This window comes from Carettochelys insculpta, chromosome 25 (assembly GCF_033958435.1).
Source record: "Carettochelys insculpta isolate YL-2023 chromosome 25, ASM3395843v1, whole genome shotgun sequence".
In the NCBI taxonomy this organism is placed as follows: Eukaryota; Metazoa; Chordata; order Testudines; family Carettochelyidae; genus Carettochelys; species Carettochelys insculpta.
The window spans coordinates 3,852,564-3,869,198 of NC_134161.1; the positions used below are offsets into that span (position 1 = coordinate 3,852,564).

At 41.3% G+C, this 16,635-nt stretch overlaps 1 protein-coding gene across 2 annotated transcripts; it reads right to left on the reverse strand.

Moving 5' to 3' along the window:
- Positions 1–6,419: 6,419 nt before the first annotated feature.
- REXO2 (RNA exonuclease 2) lies at positions 6,420–16,533 on the reverse strand. 2 transcript variants are annotated; one of them, XM_074977116.1, is made up of 8 exons: positions 16,386–16,533; positions 15,386–15,469; positions 13,949–14,026; positions 11,398–11,509; positions 10,479–10,587; positions 9,170–9,223; positions 7,446–7,566; positions 6,420–6,622 (listed from the first exon to the last, which is right to left on the reverse strand). In XM_074977116.1, exons 1-8 carry the CDS (start codon positions 16,524–16,526, stop codon positions 6,554–6,556), a joined length of 768 nt encoding a protein of 255 aa, XP_074833217.1. In that variant the 5' UTR covers positions 16,527–16,533; the 3' UTR covers positions 6,420–6,553. The 2 variants fall into 2 exon arrangements, with proteins under 2 accessions (XP_074833217.1, XP_074833218.1); XM_074977117.1 differs by lacking the exon at positions 6,420–6,622 and having other exon boundaries at positions 7,140–7,566.
- Between the last annotated feature and the right edge of the window lie 102 nt (positions 16,534–16,635).

Below are 16,635 nucleotides of genomic sequence, written 5' to 3' on the forward strand. Positions count from 1 at the left end.
ACGTGTAGGAGCCCTGGTCACGGAGTAGGATGCATTGTTCAAGGGGTGACAGACCAGCTTGATGCTGCATATGTCAAGGGGCAATGTTACAGAACTGAGATGAACTTTGTTGAATTAACTTAAACCTAGTGAATTGGTTACAATAGCTTTGCGTCTGTCGGATTACAAATACAGCTTTTTGAGTTATTGTAGGATTGTATGGAGCTTTTCAAGGGACTTGACTAAGGTAAATGGTGGCAACCTCAAAAGGCTTTTTGGGGCAATGCATCCCATGTAAATTCCCCAGGAAACATCTGGAGATGAGGGGAATGCAAATGCCACAGTTTGAAACCATCCTTTTGAAGCTGTGCCGTGGCCAGAAAACCAATTGTACATTGGTAATCTGTTCTTGGAACTCCCAGCTCAAAGATCTGTATGACAGGGAGGTTAACTCCGTGAGGCGGGTACTTCAGAGCTGAAGCCCACTGAGTGGGTTTAAAAGGACTGCATTTGGGTGGGGTCAAGCATGTGCTGTGTTCCTTCATTGTTCTTCGATGTTTTCTCCGTAGTTCTGGCTGGCATGGGAAATGCTGTGTGGTGCCTTATAATGGTGGGCAATGACTTTGTTATGAGTTACTGAAGGCAACGTAAGCAGGCCTCTTTAACAGAGTCTTTTGGTGCCAGTGAAGGAAGGGAACTGTTCAGGCTGAATACACCCTGAGCAGAATGGAGATATGTCAGTCTCCACCCAAGAGAGGCAACAGCTAGGAACCAAAGATTGGATGCTCTTGCTGTACCATACTAGGGAAGACAGGTGCAATGTGACACCAGATGCTGTACAAACACACAAAACCCTGTTCCTGTCCCAAAAGAGCTGACATTTAAGTGGTTGGATAGAGACTGAGTGGTTCGAAGCCCAAGGAAACAGTTAATACCTGGTGGGCAGTGCTCTGGAGGTTAAATATTTTTTGTAGCCACTGCAGCAAAAGTGTGTTTTCAGGAGGGATTTGAAAATGTGTGATGAATACATTCTTCCTAAATGTTAATTTCAAAACTTATGCTAGGTTTTTAGTAGCATTCAGGTCTCTTTGGCCTCTCCTTGACATTTGCAAGGTTTTTGTCTAACCAGTACTGATGAGTTTCTTAAATTATTTGCCCTTGCATGAAGTTCTTGGAGGCTATATTATTCCATTCTGTTGCACTGTAGTTTGCTATAAGTTAAGAGGAATCAACAGGTAGTAAATTCTAGATACGGTTCATGACATGAAATGATAAGGGTCCATGTTGAAGGCAGAAAGGGACTCTCTTGAAGAGTTGTAGGCAGCGCAATAGATTGCTAGATGAAAAAATATGGAATTGCTGCAGTACTGCAGTGCAGGCATGAAATGGGGCCAGTTGGAGACAACCGACAGAACCAGCCAAAGCCGAGACTGCTGCACTGGGAGGGACATTAAACTGGGGCCTAAAGTGGGACCACGTTTCCCCAAACCCAGATCACTGACACAAATATACCCTGCAGAGACTGTCTGTGATTCTGTTTGCACAGTCCAATTTCTTTGCTGGCTTTCAGGCACTGCCATAAAACATGACTATTGGTAATAATAATAGGATTCTACTCCTTTCCCATCCAAGGTTCAAGGAAATTCTATTTGAGGTCTGGACAGAGAAGTCAACCCCAGGGCAAGGGTGAAGTCCTTTCTATAGTTGAAATCCTGATCCCTTAAAATCATAGAATCATAATACTACGACTGGAAGGGACCTTGAGAGGTCATTGAGTCCAGCCCCCTGGCCTAATGGCAGGACCAAGTACTGTCTAAACCATCCCTGCTAGACATGTATCTGACATCTATCTAAATATCTCCAGCGATGGAGATTCCACAACCTCCCTTGGCAATTTATTCCAGTGTTTGACCACCCTGACAGTTAGGAACTTTTTCCTAATGTCCAACCTAAACCTCCCTTAGTGCAGTTTAAGTCCATTGCCTCTTGCTCTCTCCTCAGAGGTCAAAAAGAACAAGTTTTCTCCCTCCTTCTTATAACTCCCTTTTAGATACCTAAAAACCGCTATCATGTCCCCCCCTCAATCTTCTCTTTTCCAAACGAAACAAGCCCAATTCTTTCAGCCTTTCTTCATAAGTCACATTCTCTAGACCTTTAATCATTCTTGTCACTCTTTTCTGGACCCTCTCTAATTTCTCCACATCCTTCTTGAACTGCGGTGCTCAGAACTGGACATAATACTCCAGCTGAGGCCTAGCCAGCACAGAGTAAAGAAGAATGACTTCTCGTGTCTTGCTCACAACACACCTGTTAATGCATCCCAGAATCGTGTTTGCTTTTTTTGCAACAGCCTCACACTGTTGATTCATATTTAGCTTCTGGTCCACTAGAACCCCTAGATCCCTTTCTGCTGTAGTCATTCCTAGACCGTCTCTCCCCATTCCGTGTATGTGAAACTGATTGCTCCTTCCCAAGTGGAGCACTTTGCATTTGTCCTTATTAAACTTCATCCTGTTTACCTCAGACCATTTCTCCAATTTATCCAGATCATTTTGAATTGTGACCCTATCCTTAAAATCATGGGGAGATTTGTGTTTAGGTAGTGCATGCAAGGCCTAAGTTGTCTGTCTGCATGAGGGGTGAACTTCACCCACTCTGAATAGTTGAATCCATTCTTTAAAATGAGAAAGATGGCGACAAGATCAGTGGTTTAAAGTTCTGCCCATTTATCTTTTGTTAGCTTGCTGAAGGTCTTTGATCACCACAGGAATGGATGGTTCAAGACCAATGCAGGCATAGATATGCAGAGGAACATTCAAATTTACTGAGTGGAACATGGGCGTCCCTTTGTGCCCCTTTCTCATTCCTTTTCATAAAAGATGACGACGTGACCCATGAAATCGACAGGCTCGCAGGAGTGAAAGACACAGCCATAATACTTGGCCTGCACTGAGACCCTTTCCTATTGATGTTTTCATCAGGAGGGTGATCAATGCGCACAAAGCCACCCCACGCCGTTTGCTTGGAAGCGGAGACACAAAAGTAATCATTAAAGCAGAAAATACCAGGCAGATGCGCATAGATGTGGAACAATTTAGTGACATGCATGAAGGTGTCCAATTTGACAGCGGTTGACATTTTTAGGGACTTAATGTTGATATAATTGGTGCCTGATACATGGCTATTGCCTATGCCACAAAATTCACCCCTCTTCCCTCACCCCAATCATCTGCCAAATCTATGTTCTCCAGTTACAGCCTGCTTTTCATTTTCGATATCAGCTAATCCATATACATCAGAAACATAACGTGCTTCGTTAGCGCTTGTTGAAAGGACAAAGAAAAATTTCAACAAACATAAATATCTCCTCTTCTCCCCAACAAAGAACTTGACAATTTTAAAGTCACTCAAAAATATAGAAAGGTTTGTTGAAATATAAAAAATAAAATCAATTAAAATCACAGTTTCAAGTTTTTTGCCCTCTCTAGGACTGATGCAGTAATGTGCTCGTTACCAAAAGAATCAGAGTAAAGAGAGCACTCTCGTACACTAACAAAATAATTTTAGTCTTTACAGTGCTACATGACTGTTTGCTTGTTCTGTTACGATACAGATTAACACGGCAACCTTTCTGTTACTACTCTAGTACTTTCCCCCTGCCCCCTCCAGCTTCTGTGAAGCAATGGTCCTCATTGATTCTAAGATTCCAACTAGCTAGGAGAATGTGGTTGAAAGCTAGTTATTTGATTGCTGAGAGTTTGAGTAAATTAAACTACTATTCAAATAAACCAGTGCTTAAATTATTAAATATTACAAGGTTACACATAAAAGGGTTTTTTTATAGTTATCAATTCAAGTAGTCTCCTTATTGCTTTCTAAGGGCTTGAACCTTAAAACAGAAATACTTTTGGCAATAAATAAATCTGTTAAGCATGCGTGTACGTTTTTGGGGATTCAGGGCTTCAACCATTCATTCTCCCCATGCTCGGAAGAATAATAGTACAATTACATACGATAAATGGAATTGAAAAAGGCGGTGGGAAATCCAAGTGTGCAGATGGAAATATGCATGCAGATAAGGGAACACGTTAAACCATAGGTTTCCATTTTGCACCTGGGCCCACTAATCTGGCTAGACTGCATATCCTAACAGGTTAGATAGTGCTTGATTAATCTGGAAATAAGCAAGTATTGCTACGAGATAGATCTTGTCTGTATTTATCTGCTATTATGCTTGGAATCCTGCACATCAGTAAAACTGTCCAACTCTTTCTTTGACACAAGGAGCAGAAAAAACACTGATCAGTAACTTTATACTTCTCTAGAGCTCTTTCAAAACATGAAGCCACGTGTGATGCGTTAATACTCATTTGGCAGCTGAGACTGACAGGTTAAGGTGGCGCTCAACACCAAGCTCCACTTTCTGCAGGAAAGTTGCCTCATTTTAGCCACTCGGGTTTGAAAGGATTGGCCGAAAGCAACTTATCTATAAATCGCGGAGAGGTAGCCACGTTAGTCTGTAATCTTCACAAAACAAACCAGCTGTCCTGTAGTACTTTACTTTAAAAGCTAACAAAATAATTGATTAGGCGATGAGCGTTGGTGGGGAAGACCCACTATTCCAGATCTGAAGTTAGTCTTTCAAGTGCTACAGGAGGGCTAGTTTGTTTTATCAACAAATCAGTAACTGCAAATACAGTCTGGGGGTCCTGACTTCCACGTTGCTCTGATGGCTCTGAGGGCACAAAGGCTGAGTTACAGCATGATCTAAGTGAATGATGTCTATGCTTAAATGCTGTCACAGTTGCATAAATGCTTGAATCAACTGTTTTTGAACAATGCATTTTACTACATTCATACATTTTATGGGTCTCCCTCTGGTGGTTAATTTAATATTTACAACTTTTTTTCCCCTCATTTGTAAGACCTCTGTGGAGACATGGAAAGGTGCTAGGGATTATGGGGCAACTACAGTTCTCTTATTAATGCCTGTTTTCCTCCTCTGAAATGACCTGCTGACATTTGTCACTCGTAAAATGAAAAATTTAGGATTAGCAGGAGATTCCCCTTGCTCCAGAGGCTACATCAGGCAAAACAGGTGGAAGCCTGCTCTGCGCAAGGTCTCTAACTTCATAACTCGGGCTCAAATTAAAACTTGTTTCAAGTGAAACACTAATTTACCAGAATCAGCAGTGGCCATGGATCCAATATTTCACCAAGACATCAAACAGTACGTTTTCCCAATTAGGCGTAATGATCTCAAGCTCTGTTTTCTTCAAAAGAGAGTTGAATTTCTTCCTTATTGCGCAGGATTGCGCCTGTAGTTTTTTTGCCTTTTGGTAACAGTAGATTTTTGTCTTACGCTGTTGACATTTCTTTCAATAGCAAAACAACTGGGTAGGGAATATTTATTCTTCTTTCCATTAAGAATTCTAACTACTTTAGTTGAGGTGACCAATTTACCCTACTTAATGCATATTTGCTGATCAAGTCACACAGCTTTACTGATATTTAGACAGCTCAAAAGCATGACAAACAACTGCTTTGGAATTTCAGTAGAAACGTGGTATCAGACTAGGCTTGTTCAAAGTTCTAATAAAAGTGGCCCACTACGTTTAAACAGCTATGTCAGCCTGAGTTTGTGGCCTTGTGGCTTCTAGTGAGTATGAAGCTAGTTATCTTCTTTGGGAGCTGCCATAATAATACTGTGAGGGAACTCGGAACAAAATTTGGAAACCAAGTCAGGCTTTGCATAGTGAAACAGAAGGAAGAGTCAGCACCAACCCCTAATTAGAACCCCCAAAGCTGGGCAGAACATAGTGATGAGAGTACCAAGACTGCAGTTTAGTACCACCATTCGTGGAGCGAAAGCTGCAGTGATTTATTTTGTTTTACTAATTAAAAGTTTGTCTTGTTTCTTTATCTCCACTAGTACTTAAATATGTTGGTGTCCATAGCACCGGAAAGCTTTGCACTCTGCTTGCTGTGGACATGCATTGAGGCATTCAAGTTGAATGGAAAAAAACATGGACATCTCACACTCTCAGCCCACTGACGAAGTGGCATAGGACTATATGGACCAGTATTTCAGACCCTTCCTTCCCCACTGACACTTTCATTACGAGAGTGCTTAAAGTTCACAACAACCTAACCTCCTCTTTAGAAGCCTAAAATTAATCTTTGAAGCCGCGTGTGTCAGCAAGAGGCGCACTATAACTATGCCAAATAGCTGGCAATGAAGCATGGCTTTCAAAATCTGAACGTTGGTGTCCCCGATTCCTATTAAATGCCACTACCAGCATTCACACCCTAGATCATGTTGCTAGGAATCAAATTAATATATTTAATATAGATGTTAATATTTAAGACAAACCAAGTGTTGTACAACCTGCTGCCAGACAAACATCAGATGTGAGGTAAAAAGGGAAGTTCAAAATGTTATCTTCAAATGTATTGCTGACTAGAGAAACTTTATTTACTGAAAAAGGCCCTCTTTCTTTAAATCTCATTTTATTTTTAAGCTGTCATGAACATGTGGTCACAATGATAAGTTACATGGTAGCAGCACCTTCTTCTAGAGCTTGATCCAAAGGCCAGTGAAGTCCATAGAGTCATTTAGCTGCTCCCCAGTCACAGGAATGGCCTGTGAAAACCAGACACATTTTATCATAATTTCTTTGTATTCCAGGGTGACCTGCTTATCATGCCAATGCACTTTACGTTTTTATACTGAAACTTCATCTGTTTGTGCTCAAAGGATGCTAGGGAGGGCTTGCACAAAAAGATCTTGTGATCAGACTGATGTCTGCATGGGAGTTTTATAATGCAGACAAAATGTCCACCATGGAACTAGAAAGAGACTGTTACTTGAATTAGCTGTCAAGAGCTTAGCTGGTCATACCTTTGATGCCACAAGCCTAGAAGGGCACTTTTTAGCAAGCTACAGTAAGTGAGGCATATGTTCAGTCCGCCTTCAAATGGCACTGTGTATTTTACAGAGGATTTCTTGTTAAACAAACATATTGTCGCTGTAGGATGCAATATATTTCCTATAGTATTTTATTTTGAAAACCCAAGGGAGATTGGTTCATCTTTTAGATGAACATTGTATACAGAGTCTTATAACTAAGTCTGCTATAAAAGAAAAGAGAACTAAAAAAATCTTTCAACAGGATTGTTTTATTCTGTAACAAAAGAGTGCATCTAAAACTAAACAAAAATGTGTAACGCAGAGCAAAAGCGATCTGGTACTTGAAACAAAGGAGCTGCTGAGACTTAAATGGCAGATTCACAGCTCAAGCATAGGAAAACAGCAATCATTCAGACTTCTGTTTGCTTTAACAACTGTTAAGAATCAAGGTAACTGAAAAAAGGTTCTTCCTTAAACACTGGCAAACAGAAAAACATCAGGAGGTACATCAACTGGATACTATGGGGTGGCAGTGTGAGATGGAAGATCAGCTTACAGTTTTATCATTTTCTCCATTTTCTATTAGTTTTCTTTTCTTTTCATCTGTTTTCCTCTTGAAGATGCTATTTCTGTAGAACTGAAGTTCTTTGATGCTTTCCCTGATGTCATCAAGTGCTCTGCAAAAGAATTAAGGAAGGTTTCAAAATGCACAAACACTCAGGCTAAATTTGGATTCTGATGTGGCTCACACATTTCAAACTAAAAAATAAAATGAAAAACAACACTGAGGAATATGTGGTGCACAAATCTGTAAGTAATAAAACCACGCTCACAAGATGCCTCTTCGTGCCTGTTTGTCTTCCCACACTTTGTCTGGCCTATACAAGTCCTTTGGGCAGAGACACTATATATTTATACAGTGCCTAGCACAAATGGACCCTGACATCAGATAAGGTCTCTAATATACAATAATAAAATTATTTTTTAGAAAAGGACAGTTGTCAAGAACAATATTTAGTAAAACCAAACAAAAAAAAATGAAGATTTAGCTATAACTTTACTTAAATTTCAGAGTCACAGGAATCTAAGTACCAGATCCCAGAAGATAGTACTTCCTGAATAACGGCCCATGCAGCCAACCCTTCCTTGATGGCATTTCATTCCAACAAATGCTTCCTGAAACGGTGCCAGGACCAGGCCAGCATCCAGCAAGCATCGACAATAAACAAAATTGCCTTCCTAGCCATCTTTGCATTTTCATGCATATCAGTTTTAAACACTATTTTTTGTATCTGGAAATCACATCCTGCAATACACTAGGTTTCAGACTGAAAAGGCTGGCTATGATTCAGGCTTCTCCTTTTGAACCTTGGGCCTTTGTATGCCCATCTTAAAGAGTCCATGCTAGGAGAACAGGTATTTGAAGATTCCGGTATTCCTTTTTCCAAAGATTCTCATACATGCGTGAAAGAACTGTGCCCTGCACTAAAATAGGAGAGATTTCAAGAGGCAGAAAAAAACAAGCAGTAAAAATAACTTGATCCCTTCTATATCAAAAAGTTAAAATAGTACCCAGAGGCCTATGTCAGAACCAAGGCATTGTTGTGCTAGGCACAGTGTTCAGAAAAGCAAGGGGCCAATTCTGCCCCTACTGAGTCAGTGGCAAAACCCATTAAACTCCAGAGGCTTTAGATCAAATTCATGATGCTGATCCTGAAAAGCTTACAACCTAAGAGAAAATGTTAACATTTTGTACTACATAGCACCTTTCATCTGAGCATTGATAACTTGTTTTCAAATTCTACATCAAGATTAGCCTCACTTTACAGGGAGGAAAACAGACATGTCAAACCCAATCTCCCATTTCCCAGTCCCCTGCTTTCACTCTTGGTTCTCTGGTAACAGTTGTGCTCCAATACAGAACGTATTAATGTTCTATCTTTGTCCCTTCTTCCCCCCTCTGCCCCCCAAATGCTTAGCACTGTGGTATGTAAGTACTGTGAATGTCTCAAGACAAATATCTTGGGCTCATAAACTGAGCAAGCCATTAAGGCATAATAAATAATTTCTCTCCTATGTATTTTTATAATTACTCTTTTGTGCCATAACCAGACTTTAATGAGGAGGATATGAAAAGGAACAGAATTACACAGATTTCCAGGGCCATCCACAATAGAATTAACATGTCTGGTTTTCAAAGAAATTGGCACGTGCCACATTCCAGCAGAAGAAAGTACTGTATCTTAAGGTATGACAAATTTGCAATGGAGGAAATCTCACCTGTGAGAAGCCACTTTCTTTGGTGCAAATTCAAATTCTTCTGGATACCAGCGCCTGTATACAGAAGAAACTGAGTTCAAACCCATACATCTTAAATACACAGTCAGCAGGTGCTTTGAGTTTCCTACAGTGGGAAATGTCTCTTCAGTGCAAGAATTTGGACTTCACAGACATTCAGAAAAGTCAGTTACAAGCATCAAAATTATACAATTCATGTGAGAGCTGAACACCTCCCTCGTCTGCCTGCACTTCTCTAAGGATGTGTCTACACTATGAGATAAAATGAAATTTAAAGGAGTTAGCGATGTTTTAATATTGAGCTGTCTTCGCTGTAAATACCATTAGCTTGAATTAGTGAGCCCTAATACCGACAACAAAATGTCGCTATTACGGGATGGGTATAGCATCAGTTTTGAATTTAAAATTTCAAATAAAGACTAGTGTGGAAGCGCCATGTCTTTAATTTGAATTTATTAGCCTCCAGAAGTGTCCCATCTGTATCCCACAAAGCTACATGGTGACCCTCCATGTATGGCCATTTCTTTCTCCGCTGCTCCCCATCTAGGTGCGCAGGAAAAAGGTCACAGGAAACCTGCAAATTTCTGACTGAATTAGAATTTGAATTCTGCAGTGCCCAGGCCTGCAAATATAAAGGTCTGGATGCATGGCTGATGGAATCAGGCAGGGGTGGACAGGACTGACCGCACAGCTGCCCGCCGCTACGCCAACATCTGCAGAGGACATGCAGGTGACTGAACCAGGCGGAGTGGACAGGGCTGATGGCATAGCAATGAGCAGCCGTGCTAACGTCCGCAGAGGACACATGGCACAGGGAACCTGGGTGGGTTTGGGGGAGATCTGAATTCTGTTAGTGGGTGCTCTGAATTCTGGGATTTTAACACGAAACACCCACAAGCAACCAGGGCTCAGGCACTTTGGGATAAGTACCCACAATGTACTGCTCACACTGTCAAACTTGTCTAGGACTATGGGGGCGCGGAAACTTGACAGAGAAAAACGATGGGTTGAATTTCAAGAAGGTTTGTGGACACAAATTCAAATTCATAAGAACGAGGTTAAAAATCAAATTTATTAAAAAGTGAATTTTTGTCATAGTGCAGACATAGCCTGAGTAGATCATTGTCCTAAGTGCAGTATATGAAAGAACTGAACGGCTACATGCTGCTTGTTTCCCTGCTGTTCTCCTCTCCAGTTTGAAAAGAAAATTAGAAAAAAACAAACAAACAAAAAAAACCAACCTCGAACCCCTTAGATCTTTTTACACTGTTAAACTTTGTATGGTATTTACCTGCAAAGTTCTTTGACAGTGCTCACATCAATTATCCTGTAATGAACATGCCTCATGAACTGAGGCATATATTTGTCAAGAAACTTCTTATCTGCATGAACAGAGTTTCCTAGAAAATGACAAAACAGATATTTCTTTCAAAGACTTCACACAGGTACAGAGAATTACATCTGAAAGAGAGAGGTTATGCATATAACATTAAAAAGTTTTCAGTCAGCTTGCCTTTGATTCTAATAAATCTGATTTTAAAGTTTTTTGTCTGATTGACACTTCAGGCTAAATCTGTGTGGTTTAAATATACAATCTCTCTGAACTGAATTCTTATCACTAATTTTATAATTTCAGTGTCACAAAATAACCATGTCAATAAAAGTAGAAATATTACACAAACCACCAGGTTTTCCACTAAGGGTAAAAAAGCTTTACATTTGGTTGACTATAATTCTCTCAGGCCATCCTTTTTACTTCTGAGAGTCAGAGATGTGAGTCACCAAGTAACAGGACAATCAAACAGACAGCATTTTGAAGTTGATTGGAATCCTGTCGTCAGCAAGGAAAAAAGGAGGTGCCTATCTGGGATTTTATTTATCTTTTACATTCACAAACTGCTATCAATACCTTTACACCAGTAAAAACATAAATGTATAATGGAATATCCTTACGAACAGGATTTCAAGTTTCCTGCAGATCTATGGAAATATTCAGAAACCTCTATATAGTATCTGCTTTAGGCAATTTATAGAATGGATGATACCTAATGCTGAAATTCCCTGGCTTAGTGAAATTTGATTGCATGCAGTTCTTCAGGTAGGAGACTAAATCACCCCTGCATTGTGCATTAACTGATTTTTCAAAATCCCACGGGGAATGAAAAGAGGACTAATTTTAGTAGTATTAAAAATATAAGCATACATTTTACCTGCAAGAGGACACAGGCCAGGAGGTGTTTGCTGTCGTACAAAGGACAGAAATTCATATTCCGCTTGTTGCAGTGAAATTGTACTTTCTTTCACTGCCTTAGTAAGGCCGGACTACAAGAAAGAAGCATCCATCACTAATCACGTATTGACCATGATTTAAAAATACTTCTAGCATAATTTAAAGCGGCAGTCAAATGTCACCTAAGAACCAAAAACTGAAACAATAACAAACTAATGGCATATGTAATGCCCCAAAGCATTAAAAAGATGACAACTTAACTCAGAGTTAACTGTTTGGGAGGTCTCAACATTTTACCCACTGCATCAGTGTTCATCTACTTCAATCCTAGCTAAGGGACAGATTCTGATCTTACTCATGTTGAATAACATTCCTACTGTACTGACTTCAAAGAAAACTCTCTGGGAATAAGAACAGATTGCCTGAGTAAAGCGTATCACAATATAGCTCCAAGGAAACGCCATCCTAGTGATGTTTTTCCACTAGCAATTTTATGATGTCTTTGGCCCTAGTTACTCAGATTTGGTACAAATGCTTTTTTTAAATGCAAAAATATATACTGCATTCTAAGTGAAATATACAAACATTGAATGTATTTGTTCAACAAGAGACATGTTGATTTAATAAATGGATTACAGTAGTCCCTCGAGTTATGCCAGAGTTGCATTCCCATGCACCCTCACATAACTCCAATTTCGTGTAAGTTGGGGGGCAGCTTTTTTTCCCCTGGCAGAACACACGTTCTGCAGCTAGGGAAGCAGCAGGAGCACCTGGAGCTCCTTTTGAAAAGTTAAGTCCTGAGGTTGTGGGGAAAGGAGGGGATTCAGCTGGGGAGGGTTTAGCCTGGTGGTGGGTTGGGGGTTTAAGCCAGGGGTGGCTTAGGCCTGCAGGGGGGAAGGCGGAGTGGGGGGTGAAGTTGAGCCAGGAATGCACGGCTCTGCAGTGCGGGAGATGAGCCGGAGCTGGGGGCGGAGGGGAGAGGGTGAGCCGGAGCCAGGGGGTTGGGGTTAAACCGGGGCGTGAGGGCAGCAGGATTTTCAGTTGCGCTTAACTCATAATCGTGCATTGTGTGGGATTACTGTATTTATTGGATGGTGTCAGTTACATAGTTTGTAAACAATTTAGCAATAAACCGTACTTTCAGGGATTCTGACACAGTGCTAGATATCTGCAGAACATTGTCTTTTATGATGGCGCTTTTGTGGAGAAATATGAATGGGCATTTCTCAGTTATAGCAGTGGAAATAAATATGGACATTGCTGGCGTTGTGTTAACAAAGACACCCATAACTCAAAGATTCCTTTTAAAATTAAATGTCATTATCTTATCAATCTGCTGTAACAAGTTCCTAAAGAGAGATTTCCAGCTGGCTGTGCTATATATTTCCTTAGCTATGTCACAAAAAGCCACTTGGGTCTATCAAATAGTGTTTAAAAACTTCAGGGTGTGACTGTTTTCCTTTTAGTTGTAATTATATCTGATTTTTTTCAGCTGCTTTCATCTCCAATTCACTTGAGAAATAAAACTAGCAGCATAAAATGATCCACCCTGTAAATTACTTTGTTTTCCAAAGATCCGCTAATTTTTCCTAGAGAAAACCACTTTAAGAGGGATTAATGAGCATTTTACATAATTTCAGCACTTAATCAAAACTACCCTGAATTCAAATTTTAGATGAAGACTTGGTAAAGCTATTGATTTGCTTGCCACTGGCAAGCATGGAACTTCCATGGTGAGTGAGTAGTCAAAATCATTTATTTCTGAAAACAAAGTTTTCAATGAAAAATGAATTTGTTTTTCAGTCTATGGAGTGCAGGGAGACTGTCAACCAAATTTAAACTAATTAGAAACTGGTCCAACACTATCTTCCTAAGCCTGTTAGTGTTTCTCATGCTTTTGTCAATCAGTGGCATTTTGAACCAAACAAGAGCTGGTCACTAAAGCTAGTTAAATTCAGAAGCCTGTGGACATCTGTGCAACTAGCAAGAGTAATATTAGTTCCACACTGCTGCCTGGAGCTTTCCCAAGCAGCAGCTGAGACACTGCAATTCTTGCCATGGGATATGGCCCACTCACTATCTTATACATGAGCCATTGTTTGGTGTTGAGCTACCTCTCTGTTATGAAATGAACTATTGTTGATAGGCATATTTCTAGCTAGAAGGCGTCTGGTAAAATTTAAGGCCTGATCAAAGTTGGTGCAAGTGAAGGTTGTTAAAGCTCTTGGTCTTCTGGTTGAGGCACCCGACAGGATCTCAAAATATGTACATTCAGTTCTCAGTTCTGCCACGGACTTGAGATCCTGTGCAATTCACAACTTCTCTCTGCCTCAGTTCCCCATCTGTAAAATGGGCATATTTGCTTTCTCCCAGCTCTTCTCATCTACATTTAGAATGTGAGCTCTTCAGAATAGGAACTGCCTCTCAAGCGTTCATTTAGACTCTACTGCAATTCTGAAATTAAGAATTATAAAATTGCCACGAGTTCTAAGGAAGCAGTGATTCTTGTATTATTGCTCTAGTACCTTTACCTTCCCATGATGTTCTTTACACCATTCTGACATGCCATCCAGCAATTCATCTGGCTGGTTTATAATCAGGTTGGGACCCTGTTAATGAGGAAATATATATGAATATAATCTCATACTAACAATAAAATAATTCTAAATTTTATCATTGGACAGAAGGAATTTGTCCACCTCCAGCTGACCTCTCTCGCTTTAAAAAGGAATTTATAAAAAAGCTACCCACTTTGTGCTGCACTGCAATTTTAAAAGACGTGGCAGGAATTATCTCCCTGCCCCCCACATACACACACAGGTATAAAATATCAGCAGAACAGAACTGAAGCGTTGTTCTAGTCTATGTGATTCTGTATGGAGAGTAACCTGTGGTTTTAACTTGTGTCTCAGTGGCTTCAATCTAGCATCAAGTTTTCTCAACCTACAAATGAAAAGGTATTACGGGTGGTTTTTTTTCCAGTGAATAACTCAATCTGGGATGTGAATATCAAGTCAGATTCTTTTCGGTCTCAGCATCATTGGATTGGATTCTGTAACACAGATTTATTTAACAAGTTAGGATCCATGGGTCATAAATGAATCCAGTTGCTTCTCCCAGCACAGTGTATATTTTGCAGGGATAGATAGTAGTGAAACCTTATTCTTGCCACCAAAGCAAGAACATACGATTTATAATGTGTAAAGGGGAAGTACTGATCGGTTCAGTAAGATACTGCCAATTTTACAGGGACATCTTCCAGGTTATACTCACACCTTTGGGGTCAGCAGCTGGCAAAACTTACTGTGTTAAAAAGTGACACACTACACTGTCATTGAGATTGTGTCCCTTTATATTTGAGATGGTATTTTCCAGTTTTCTGAAGAATCAGAAAAAGTTCCTTTAAAATGCATTGTTCCTGAGGGAAAGTAAATTAGCCAATATTCAAATGTTCACGAGACACATTAGTTGTGATATTTTTTCATAATAAATGTGTAAATGTTCCTATATTGAGGTTATTTGTTAGTTCTCAAACTTTGCCTGCTTTGTGTATCTTTGCGAGAGTCTATTTATCCAGGGCTTTGGTTCATCTTCATATACGTCAGAGAGCAAATCTTTGTTTAATAATAGGACCAAGATTGTTCAGGAATGTAGGTTATTTTCCAAAAATATTTTACATAGGGCCACAATCCAAAGAGCCCTTAAAACATGCACTATAAATTGTTGTTTTACTCATATTCCATTCCACAAGCTGCACACAGCTGGAGGCTGCACTTATGAAAGGGCACATACCACACTGGCTATTTATGAGCCAGATGGTTTCCAAAACATCAAAGATAAAAATATTCCATCCTAATTTAATAGGCAGCTGAACCTTAAAGTACAAAAAAAAAAAAACCCAAAACACCACAGTACTAGCTAGTAACCAAGCATGCATTAGTACATACTCACTCTCAACTCTAACCTACCTCAGCCAAAATGTTTAAATCAGAATCAGTTATAAGACAAGCCATCTCAATGATCCGGTCTTTCTCTATGTCCAATCCGGTCATCTGCAAAGGCAGAAGCAACAATCATAAGAGGAAAGAAGAGCTATGTTTTATACTTCAGAGGGAACATAAGTCTTAGCCCAACTCTGGAATTCAAGTGTTGTTACCACTGCTGCAATGCTTGGGTTTTTTCATGGACGCTCAAGCTGATTTCAGTCATCACTAGCAGGAACATAATCTGTGTTTGCCAGACAAAGCAAGAAATGGAAAAATTCCAGAGACGCTCAGTGAGCTGTGCGAATACTTGGAGAGTGAATTTAGTGCAGAACTGCTCAGCCGTAGCGAGAAGAGACTGTGGAAGCTGGAACCCTCTGGTCCCATGCCTGAATTGGATGCTTCCCTGCCACGTGCAACACCCAAGTAAACCAAGGCAGGCCCATCTCCAGCCTTCCAGCATGCACAAAAAAGTCTGTTATTGCATCCTGCTGAGTGTTGGGCCAGACCAGGTCATGGTCTCCAGCGTGTATATCCTTAAGCTCTGTCCAGCCTAGTCTTCAGCATCCCAGGAAAAAAAAAAGCCAGCCCCAGGTCATTCCCCCAGGGGCAGGAATTGCTGTCTGACCACCTCTGCGCCCCCCTAGACTGGCTTGCCTCTTGCTCCACTCCATGCACATTTTGTACCAACCCCAAAACCTGTCTGACGGGGGTCCCCTCCCCCAACCTTGCCCCCCACAAAACCTGTCTAAGGGGGTCCCCTCCCCCAACCTTGCCCCCCACAAAACCTGTCTAAGGGGGTCCCCTCCCCAATCGTGCCCCCCAAACACGTGTCTCAGGCCCCCCCCTACCCCCAACTTCGCCCCCCACACTTGTCTGACGGGGGGGCCCTCGCCCCCAATCTTGCCCCCAACACTAGTCTGACTCCGGGGCGGGGGGGGCCCTGGAAACAATCCTCCCCCTCGGCGGGGTCCCGTCCCCTCACCTCCAGGTCTACCCAGACCATCCGCTGCCCCATGCTGCTCGCAGCCATGGCCGCTCCGCCCCGGGCCCTGGTTCCCACTGCCGCCCGCAGCCAGCGCCCGGCCGAGCCCAGCAACCAACCGGGGTCGCCACCTCCACGCATCGCGACAGGCCGCAAAGTGTCATCCGGAGACTGCAATTCCCAGACGCCCACGCGCCAGCTTCCCGACGTACTCCCGCGACTGGAGCTGGCCCGCGGCCTGCCGGGAAGT

Bases quoted from the DNA above. Each gene is read 5' to 3' on its own strand.
- REXO2 (XM_074977116.1), bottom strand. From the start codon at position 16,526: ATGCGTGGAGGTGGCGACCCCGGTTGGTTGCTGGGCTCGGCCGGGCGC. The intron at 9,224-10,478 runs GTAAATACCATA...TTCTGTATACAG, and splicing joins ACTGTCAAAGAACTTTGCAG to GCGCTGGTATCCAGAAGAAT. The intron at 7,567-9,169 runs GTGAGATTTCCT...ATTCTTTTGCAG, and splicing joins AAGAAAGTGGCTTCTCACAG to AGCACTTGATGACATCAGGG.